Source organism: Chrysochloris asiatica, unplaced genomic scaffold, assembly GCF_000296735.1.
Source record: "Chrysochloris asiatica unplaced genomic scaffold, ChrAsi1.0 scaffold00325, whole genome shotgun sequence".
Taxonomy (NCBI): domain Eukaryota; kingdom Metazoa; phylum Chordata; class Mammalia; order Afrosoricida; family Chrysochloridae; genus Chrysochloris; species Chrysochloris asiatica.
The window spans coordinates 1627975-1638959 of record NW_006408843.1 but is presented as its reverse complement, the minus strand read 5'-3'; the positions used below and the strand labels follow the sequence as shown (position 1 = coordinate 1638959).

The window sequence follows — 10985 nt, the reverse complement described above, 5'->3', positions numbered from 1 at the left end:
TTTCTGAGGAGAGGCTGGTGGGTTTGAACCGATGATCTGTGTTTTGCAGGTCTGTGCTTATCTTACAGTGCCACACCAGGAGTTCGATACATAATGAGAGAGACTCAATTCAATCGATGGCATCTCCTCTCCTTTTTCATTTCTCCTTCATGGTGACCATTAATAAACTTTGTTCTCTATATATTTGCCTTTTCTTGTTGTATCGGAGCGGGTTTCTAAAAGTTTGTGGAGAAATTCCATTCTTTCAATTTGATTTTTCTGTGAACTTTTTGTAGCTCCTCATAAGTAAGGTCATACAACATTTGTCCTTTTGTGATTGGCTTATTTTGCTCGCATAATGTTTTTCTGCTCCATACATATTAGAGCCTGTATCAAGACTTTGTCTCTCCTGTTGGCTGAGAAAGTAGTCAATTGTACGTATGTACCACATCATTTTGTTTACCCATTCATCTGTTGATGGACATTTAGATTGTTTTCACCGTTGATTGTAAGTTTGTTGAACTGTGGTGGTTTTCGTGTTGCTATTATGCCAGAAGCTCTGCCACCAGTATTTTAAATACCAGCAGAGTCACCCATGGCGAACGGGTTACAGCTGAACTACCCGATTAAGACAGATGATGAAGAAGAAGAGATGGACTACTCCTGAATGTTTAGCCACTGAACACTAGTAGATAGAACAAAAATACTCAATATTGAAACATAAAGAGCTCCAGAATATTGTCAGGTACAGTGCCAGCCTGAAAGGCACTCAAAATACGACTGGGGAAGAACTGCCCTCCTCAAAGTTAAGTTGACCATGATGATGCAGATGGAGTAAGGTTTTCAGGATCTTCATTTACTGATAGGGCACAACTCAAAATGTGAAGAAACTTCTATTAATAATCAGCACATGGAATGTACGAAGTATGAATCTAGGGTAATTGGAAGTTGTCAAAAATGAAATGGAACACATAGAGATTGATATCCCAGGCATTAGCTGAAATGGGCTGCATTTGGCCATTTTGAATCTGACAATCATGTGGTTTAATATGCTGGAAATGACACATTAAAAAGGATTGGTACCATATTCATCATCAAAAGAACATTTCAAGATCTTGAAGTATAATGCTATCTGTGATAGGATAATATCTGTACACCATAAAGAAGACCAGTTAATACCACTATGATTCAAATTCCCTACCAATGTTCAAGATTATTGCTGTGCAGGTGTGAACATGGACATCTGAAAACAAAATTTGAACCAATACAAGAAGGAAGGTAAAACTTTATTAAAAGCAAAATCATTATTGGTGAGGAGACGTAGATTCATCACTACGAGCCTGAGAGTAAATGGCATAGTATGGAATGGAAACGGCCTCAATTATAGACCAAGGAAAAGTTCAAGTCAACTATCAGCTGCAAAATTGATGCTTATAGTTTTCTGGGATTCTCACAGGCCCATATTGGAACACTATCAGGAAAAAGTTCAGCAGTCAACAGTGCTTGTTACAGTGAGCTGAAGACTAAACTTTGGATTAAATGCAGAGGACTGCTATCCAAGGGTGTTGTGATCTTTCATGACAATGCACATCCGCATACCTCTGCTTACAGGATTGCTACTGCAAAAACTTTGTTTTGAGGTGTTAAAGCATCCTCCCTATAGTCCTGATCTTGCTCCATCAGACTTTCACCTGTTTGGTCTCCAGAAAGCAGCCCTTAAAGGATGAAGATTCACCTCTGTTGAAGAACTGAAGACAGCGATGCATTCGTGGCTCGCAGCTTAGCCTAAAACATGTTTTAATATAGGAATTTAAAAACTTGTTGACAGATGGACAGTGTATTGAAAAGCAAGGAGACTGTGTTGAAAAATGATGTGTTTGTCTTTTCTAAAATTTGATTAAAATAAATTATACAGCCAAAGTGTGGAAGATTTTTGACTCACCCTCGTGTATGCTGGTTGGTAGATTCTTGGTGGGGACATTGTTGTTACAATGTTACAATACCTTCCGATCTTCCCTCTCTCCCCTCCCTCCAACTCCATTTTGTCTGTTTCCCCGCCCTAAGCTACAAGGCGGGTAGTTTAAAGGACAACATGGCTTTTGATAGGCCAGAGCTAAATCACCCCAGCAATGACCACACCCTTCCTGTTGAACCTATATAAATCCCCTCCCTTCACGTTGACTCATCTTCCTTCTTTCTCTCCTCTCTTCTGCCTCTTGCCTTCTCTCTCTCCGGCAGAGGTTATCTTGCTCACCCTGAATAAAAGTTTCTAGATGGGCCATCTGGTGTGAGGTGTGGTTGATGAGCGGTGCCGCCGGGTTGGGTTGTTTTTTTCCCTTTCAGTAGTTTCTGAAGATATTTTCCCATTCAGTAGCTTGTCTTTTCACTTCTCTTGATAAAATCTTTTAATGAAAAAGTAGGTTTTAATTTTTATGAGGTTCCTTTATTTTGTTATTTTCTGTTTTTTCTTTTCTTCTTTAAAAAAATATATCAGAGAATCCTTTATTGAAAGCTGGGCCTGACAATGTTGCCCGTACTTTTCTTCTAAGAATTTTATAGGAGCCCTGGTGTGGTGCTGTGTGATAAAGCATTGGACTGTAAGGTTGGTTTGAACCACAAACTTAGCAGTTCTAACTCACCAGCCATTCTTTGGAAACCTTATACAGGGTTGCTATTAGTCATAACCGACTTGACTTAACAAGAACAACAACAAATTACTGTTAGGTCCTTAATCCCTTTTGAATTTGTTTTTGTATATGATGTGAGGCATAAATCCTGGTTTAGGTTTCTGTATATGGAAATCCAACTTTCACAGCACCATTTATTGAAGACAACCTTCTTTCCCCAGTGAATGGATGCAGTACCCTTTTCAAAAATCAGTGGGCTATGGATGCTTGGGCTTCCTTCTAGACTCTCAATTCTATTCCATTGGTGTGTGTGTCTATTGTTACATGAGTACTGTAGATATATAATATTATGTTTTAGAATCAGAAGTGTGTGTTCTTTTACTATTTGGGGCCTCTTGCTATCCCATGTAAAGTTGAGGATTGGCTTTCTGTTTCCACAAAGAAGCACTAATGGAATGTTGGTTGGGATTGCATTGGATCTACAGATTGCTTTGGGTAGTATTGACATCTTAATATTAACTTTTCAATCCATGAACATTTTCCCATTTATTTAATTCTTTAATCTCTTTCAGTAATATTTTGTCATTTTCATTGTGCAATTCCTTCATGTCCCTGTGTAATTTTATTCCTAAGTGTTTTATCCTCTTAAATGCTATTATTACAAGTGGGATTGTTTCCCTAATTTCCATTTTAGGTTTTTCATTGCTGGTATATAGAAGTCCAAACTGATGGGTAGTTATGGTTTCTATATTTTGTACATTTTCTTAAGCTTTTATATAGTTTATTAAAAAGTTTAGTGAATGCTTTAAAAATAGTCTTTTGGTCTTATTGCGACTCCCCTTTTGTTGTTAGGTGCTGTACAGCAGGTTCCAACTCATAGCGACCCTGTATAGGGTTTCCAAGGAGTGGGTTTGAACCGTCAACCTTGCAGGGGCTGCAGATGCTGAAAGGAGACAAGGACCTTTCACCAGAGTTGACAACAAAAGGAACCCTTCCCCTAGATTCAGCATTCTGAATTTGGACTTCTAGGTGTTGGTAAGTGCCATCCGAGTGGGTTGTAACTCATAGCAAGTTGGAATAGGATTTCCAAGGTGGCTGGTGGGTTTGAGCTGCTGGCCTTGTGGTCAGCAGTCTAATTAATGCTTATCCAGTGTTGCCACACCAGGTTTCCCTGGATTTACGGCCTCCTAAGGTGTGAGTCCTGGTGTGGCAATGTGGGTTAATGCGCCAGACTGAAAAGCCGTTTGAACTGCAAGGTTGGCGGTTCAAGCTCACCAGCTGCTCCTTGGAAACCCTATACAGGGTTGCTATGGGTCAGAACCGACTTGATGGCACTTCACAACAACAACAACAAAAGGTGTGAGTCGGGCTGCTAACCTCACAGTCAGCAGTTTGTAACTATGAGCGGTTCCGTGGGAGAAAGATGAGGCTTTCTGCTCCTGTAAAGATTTATAGCCTCGGAAACCCTGTATAGGGTTGCTATGAGTCGGAACCGACTCCACAGCACATAACAAGAACAACTTGTATTACAGCAGTACTGGATACCTAAAACACTTACTGAAACCTACTTGAAACCCCCAAATCACTACTCACGCCACTTTTGCAGTCATTTATGAGCATCTGCAGAAAACAGCAAGAAAATCTGGTCAAACAAGGTCTTCCTTCTTGTTTCAGCTTTGATGATATCAACAAGTGCCCTTATTGAGGTCTGTTTTGTGCATTATTTTTTGTGTGTGTGTGTATCTACATTTTTGTTCGTGATTTCACTCTTTAAAATGGTCCCCAAATGTAGTGTTATCTCTGGTTCTTAATCTCAAGAAGATTGTGATGTGTACCTTATATTGTTCAGGCATGTGCTGTTGGCTGTGAGTTTAATTTTAATATATCAGCAATATATACTGCTTTTTGAAGTAGTAAGTCATAGTATGTATTAATTGAGGTGTCTTTAATACACAAAAACATAAAACAAGGCTTTTTATCAATTGACTGATGAAAATGCTGTGGCCAGAATCTCACAGGAATCTAATCCATATTTTTCCTACCAACAGTGGTTCAGTATTTGTTAGTTATGTTTCATGGAGATGTTATAGGACATTAGTACAGCTAATATCAAGAATCTACTGTATTAACTAAATGAATTTCCATAAAATAGTTGCAGCATATTTTCAATCATCACTGTACCTGAGACAGAAATTATTATTGTTGTTGTTAAGTGTTGAGTCACATCCACTCTGTATAGGGCTTCCGAGAAGTGGCTGGTAGGTGTACAGTTAGCAGCCTAGTGATTATCCTATAGGGTCACACCAGGACCTCAGAAGAGACGCTGTGAGATTAAGATAATAACTTCTTACTTGTTTTAGAAAATTTATTGTATTATGTAGCAGTGAGTAAGACAGGGGAATTGCTTTCAAGAAATAAAGAATGAAGAAACTTTCTCTAGTAGATAGAAGTTGATATCAATGCTTTCTTTAATTTGCTTTGGGAAATAATTTTTATTCAGTGTATATGTTTAACTTCAGACAGTTTCCAGAGCTCCTTCCTAGTGTCCTACTGTGAATTAATCTGCCTCAAATTGTATATTCTTGTCTATAAAAATTAGGTTTCAAAAACATGTTTGTTCTTTGATAGAAGTTGTTGTTGTTGTTAGGTGCCATCGAGTTGGTACTGACTCATAGCGACCCTATGTACAACAGAATGAAATACTGCCTGGTCATGGGCTAACCTCACAATTGTTGCCACACTTGAGCCCATTGTTGCTGCCACCTGGCCATTCCCTCTCTCTGGGGGTCTTCCTCTTTTTCTCTGACCCTCCACTTTACCAAACATGATATCCTTCTTCAGCGACTGTTCCCTCCTGACAATATGTCCGAAGTATGAGAGACAAGGTGTCCTGGCATGATGCTGTAGATTAATGTGCCAGACTGCAAAGCTGTTTGAACTGCAAGGTCAGCGGTTCAAGCTCACCAGTCGCTTCTCGGAAACCCTGTATAGGGTCGCTATGAGTTGGATACAACTTGTCAGCACTTAATAACAACAATGAGAGACAAAGTCTGACCATCCTGGCCTCCAAGGAGTACTCTGGCTGCACCTCTTCCAACACAGATCTGTTCTCTTGGCAGCCCATGGCACTTTCAATATTCTCCTGCAACACCATAACTCAAAAGCATCAATTCTTCAACGGTCTTCCTTATTCACTGTCCAGCTTTCGCATGCATATGAGGTTATTGAAAATACCATGGCTTGGGTCAGGCGCACCTAGTCCTCAAGCTGACATCTTTACTCTTCAATACTTAAAAAAGGACTTGTGCAGCAGGTTTGCCTAATGCAATACGTCGTCTGATCTCTTGACTGCTGTTTCTGTGAGTGTTGATAGTTGATCCAAGAAGAATGAAGTCCTTGACAACTTTAATCTTTTCTCTGTTGATAAGAATGTTGTTTATTGGTCCAGTGGTGAGGATTTTTGTTTTCTTTACACTGAGATGCAATCCATATCGAAGGCTGTGCTCTTTGATCTTCATCAATAAATGTTTTAAATCCTTTTCACTTTCAGCAAGCAAGGTTGTATCACTTGCATATCACAGGTTGTTAATGAGTCTTCCTCCAATTCTGATGCCACGTTTTTCTTCATATAACCCAGCTTCTCTGATAATTTGCTCAGCATACAGGTTGACCGAAGTAGGATATTTAAATTATTGCTGAAAAGTGGAATTTAAGATTTATCCTAATCTTTTGTGCACATTATTTTATTATATAATAACTACTAAAAGAAAACTATGTTTTCTATGCTAAAGATGCCCACAAACCAAGTAAACTCTTAATTTAAAATATCATGAGTCAATAAAAGGAAAGGCACTTCTACTAACTACTGAGCCTAATTAGCATTCTTTAAAATTCCTTATCAGGTATTTTGAGTTCCATTTTTGGTGTTACATGTTCTGACGCTGTGCTCACCATCTGTCTCCTGGTAGATATGGTAGAAACTGAAAGTGTGGATGCAGTTAATTCCCTGTTCATTGTTTGTATAGCATAGTTCAGGACAGGTTCATGTACCTCCAGAAGCATGGGCATAGAGTGTCTGACTCCAGGTAGAGCAGAGGATATGCAGGAGAGGGTGCCATTGGCCACTGAGTTGGCAAGGGTTGGGACTGGCTATGCCTCCGTCTACAGGGAGTGCACAGGAACAAGGAAGAACTACATCTCCTTGTCACCAACTTCAGCCGTGTCCTGTGCCCACAGGCTACTGTATCAAAAGTCACCCTGTAAAGCTCAGGATAGCTGTGCTACTGCCAGCCCATAATAGTTTGCCTGTTTTTCTTTTCTCTCACTGTCCCTGTTCAGCTTCGTTTTCTCGTTGGCACTCAATCCACCGCTCTATCTTGACCTCTAATGATCAGGTTCCAGGATCACCACCTGTGTCTGTGTCACTTGGTGTCTCATGTCTTTGTGGTAGAGTGTCAGCTCAGTGCGTCTGTTTACACCGCCATCTTGCCCTGGATTCTTAGTTTAGTTTGGGCATGTTCAGTTTGGTGCATCTGTGGGATTCTAGGTGGAAAAGTTATTTGACTATCTGTTCAAATAAGAGATTTAGCAGGAGTAAAAATGGTAGTAGAAATCTCCATTGCATTATTTTTTGTTCACTTGACCCATTTCTTTGAAATTTAACATGTAAATCAAGAATTAATTTACCATGTATTAGGAATAGTGAACAAAATAGACATCGCCTCTACCCTCTTGGAGTTTGCAGACACAGAAACTTAAAACTGAAGAATCTTTACAGAATTAGCTGACAACTTCTTAAATTGCTGTCTAAATGAAATTGTCATGCGAGAGCCCTGGATTATATCTGGTTTATAAATTCCAGAGAAAAATGCTTTATAACAAATCAAAGTGAATACCAGCATATGCAGGCCTTGAAATTGATGCAAAAAGAAAATTCTGGTGGTAATTTCTGAGACCAGAAAAAAATAATCTTGAAGAGAGATTCTAGGATCTTATTTATTTGTCTTTTCCTCTTTTACTGTCTTTCCCCTTTTACTACTTTTATAGCATCATTATAATTTCCTGAGTAGAGATATTTTTAAATAAATAATTATTTTGTTATTGTATTTTTTAAGTGCTGTTGAGTCAGTTCTGACTCATTGCCACTTATATAGGGGTTCTGAGGAGCAGTTGGTGGGTTTGAACCACCAACCTTGTGGTTAGCACTTCAGTACTTATCCTATGGTGCCACACCAGGAGTAAAATTATTTTTTTAAAACCAGATTTTTTAATTTGGTCTTGCACTCTCAAGAGTTTATTGAAAATATAATACTAATGTAACTTTAACAACCACAGATACCAGGAGGCAATTCAGAAATGGGATGAAGCACTTCAGTTAACCCCAAATGATGCTACCCTGTATGAGATGAAATCACAGGTAATGACTATGAAGAATTTTATTTTCCTTATGAAACTGTACTGTCTGTTTGGTGAGCAAGATGAACCAATATAATATTTCTCCTCATTTTCTTTTTCAAGTACAATTTACTTGGGGCTTAAAAAAAATTTTTTTTTTAACCATATTATTTATGTTGTTGTTAAGTACCATCAAGTCGGTTCCGACTCATAGCGACCCTGTATAGTGTTTCCAAAGAGCAGTTGGTAAGTTTGAACTACCGACCTTGTAATTCAAACTGACTTTGTGGTCCAGTAAATTATCCTGTATGTCTTTTGTGTAAAATCAGAAATTAATTTGCCTTCACAATGAATTTGACTGTCATTTCAACCTAAGGTAAGATGTGAGCAGATGGATCTCTTTTAAGAGTCACTAGTGCTCTCCTGAATAAATAAAAAGTATCTACTTTCCTTGGAAATTGGAATGGACTTGGCATTAGCTTTTAGTTCATTCAAGATGAAGATGGATTGTGTTCTTGAAGATGAGATTTCACTAAAAATGGCCTAGTCCTTAGTGAAAGGTCAGAGTTCACTGTGTTTATTAATAGTCTAAAAATAATATTTATATTTAAAAAATACATTTAGAATATTTTGTGGGAAAGTCCATAAAGAAAATCTTTGAGTGCTTGTTTAAGATTCTCCAAGAGACTTCTAAAAACAAAACATTAAAAATATTTTTGTCACGGACTAGTTATGATTCAGCCTTTGATTTTAATTGATACAGAGAAAACCCAAATTATTTCCACTGATTGAAGTACTATGAGGATCTTCATTGTGATAAATCTTTAATTTTCACTCTTGAATGTGTATGTATTCAAGACAGCATTTGTGGCAAACTGTATGAAATGAATTGCTTAATTTAGAACCAGATAATAGTGGCCTGTCACAAAACTGGTATGCAACAGTCCTAAAGATGATAGATAAAATTCATCCCTTTCCCATATACTGAGGTAGAGGTTTCTGGAGTGCCCTGACTTTTTCGGTTTATGTGATTTGAAGAACTTGATGTTGGGAAACCCTTTGTAGTATTTAAATGATCTTTATGGCAGGAAGATGTTAACTTCTTGGCTGAACAAATGTGAATTTACTTAGTTTGACAGCAAGATTTGTGATGTCTGAAAAGCCACAATGTCAATAGAATAAATAGAAGGAATTAAGGGTTCACAGATATTAAAGACACCATGGCTAGAATATGACCACCTGGTTTTGGTCAGATTTGCATGTTGTTGTTATTAAGAGCTGTCAAGCCTGTTCCATCTCAAAGCTACCCTGTATAGGGTTTCCAAGGAGTGGCTGGTAAGTTTGAACAGCCAACATTATGGTTCAAACCGACCTTATGTCCCTGTGTTTATTCTGCAGAGCCATACCAAAAGCCAATAATTGGAATGGGAATAGTTTATATTTTCATAGCTATAGATGGGCTAAAAAGAATACTATAATTCCAGACTCTTAGTGACAAAGGAGGGGGTAAAACCCACTAAAGTGCTATGTTTATTCTTGTTAAGTGCTGTTGAGTCAGTTCCAACTCATCATGACCCTGTAGTGGTTTTCTGAGGAGCGGCTGGTGAGTTGGAACCACCAACCTGGCAGTTCAAACTGACCTTGTAGTCCAGTGCTAATCTTATAGCATCACAACAGGACACCATGTGCTATGTTTATGAGACTAAAAATACAGTTTTTAAAAAACTGAAAAGAATTGTTTATGTATGATTACCCAGCAATTGTTTATCAGTAGTTGGCTATTTTATGAATATTATTGACAAGTTGTTTTTTTTCTTCTTCTTTAATCTTTTTGGCTATATAGGTCCTGATGTCTCTTCATGAAATGTTCCCTGCAGTGCATGCAGCGGAAATGGCTGTTCAGAGAAATCCACACTCATGGGAGTCTTGGCAAACTTTGGGACGTGCTCAGCTTGGATTAGGAGAAATAGTCTTGGTAAGAATGTCAGATTATTTTAGAGCTAAACTTTTAAGTTCATTTTTGATTAGCTGAGCCCAAAGTTAAGTTTTCCAGTTAGCAAATCTATACAGAAAATAGTTAAGTATCTCTTAAAGATTTGAATCAATATATATACACAGATCAAAGGTGTTGCTAGACATCTTTTTCCATTTTAAACACTAATTATATTAAAGTGAAAATATTTTTCATATACGTGGTGTCACGAAATAAAAGAAATAACACAAAACATTGATATTTGGTCAACCTTATTATTTATTAAATAGAAAACAAGCAATTTGTTAGTTCTTTGGATTATTAAATTTCCCATAATATAAAATAAATACATTAGTATATATACCACTAATATACTCATTTTATATTTTGAAGTCAAGACTATTAATAGATTTTACCAAAGAAGGTAGAAGATAGATTATGAGAGGGTAATGATAAAGGTTTAGATTGAAATGTTGCTAAGCTGTACTTAGGGAAAAAATGGGGAATGATAAAAATTTATTAGGATTAAATATGCATTGTATGCAAATCTAATATGTTGTTAGGTGCCATCGAGTCAGCACCGACTCATAGTGATCTTATGCACAGCAGAATGAAACAATGTCCGATCCTTGGCCAACCTCACTACTGTTGCCACGCTTGAGTCCATCAATGCTGCCACCTGGCCATTCTATCTCGTTGGGGGTCTTCCTCTTTTTCTCTGACCCTCCATCTTACCAAAGATGATATCCTTCCCTGTCAGTTCCCTCCTGACAATATGTCTAAAGTATGAGAGATGGAGTTTGGCCATCTTGACGTATAAGGAACACTCTGGCTGCACTTCTTCCAAAACAGATCTGTTGGTTCTTTTGGCAGCCCATGGCACTTTTAGTGTTCTCCTCCAACACCACAACTCAAAGGCATCAATTCTTCTACGGTCTTCCTTATTCACTGTCCAGCTTTCGCATGCATATGAGGTTATTGAAAATACCCTGGCTTGGGTCAGGCACACCGTA

General features: G+C 38.0%; 1 protein-coding gene across 1 annotated transcript in view; it reads left to right on the top strand.

The window, feature by feature from the left end:
* Positions 1 to 10985, top strand: part of TTC33 (tetratricopeptide repeat domain 33) — a 60413-nt gene that overhangs the window by 45455 nt on the left and 3973 nt on the right. The window contains exons 2-3 of the mRNA XM_006875395.1: positions 7941 to 8022; positions 9844 to 9975. Coding sequence (XP_006875457.1) covers positions 7941 to 8022; positions 9844 to 9975 — 214 coding nt within the window. The remainder of the gene's footprint in view (positions 1 to 7940; positions 8023 to 9843; positions 9976 to 10985) is intronic.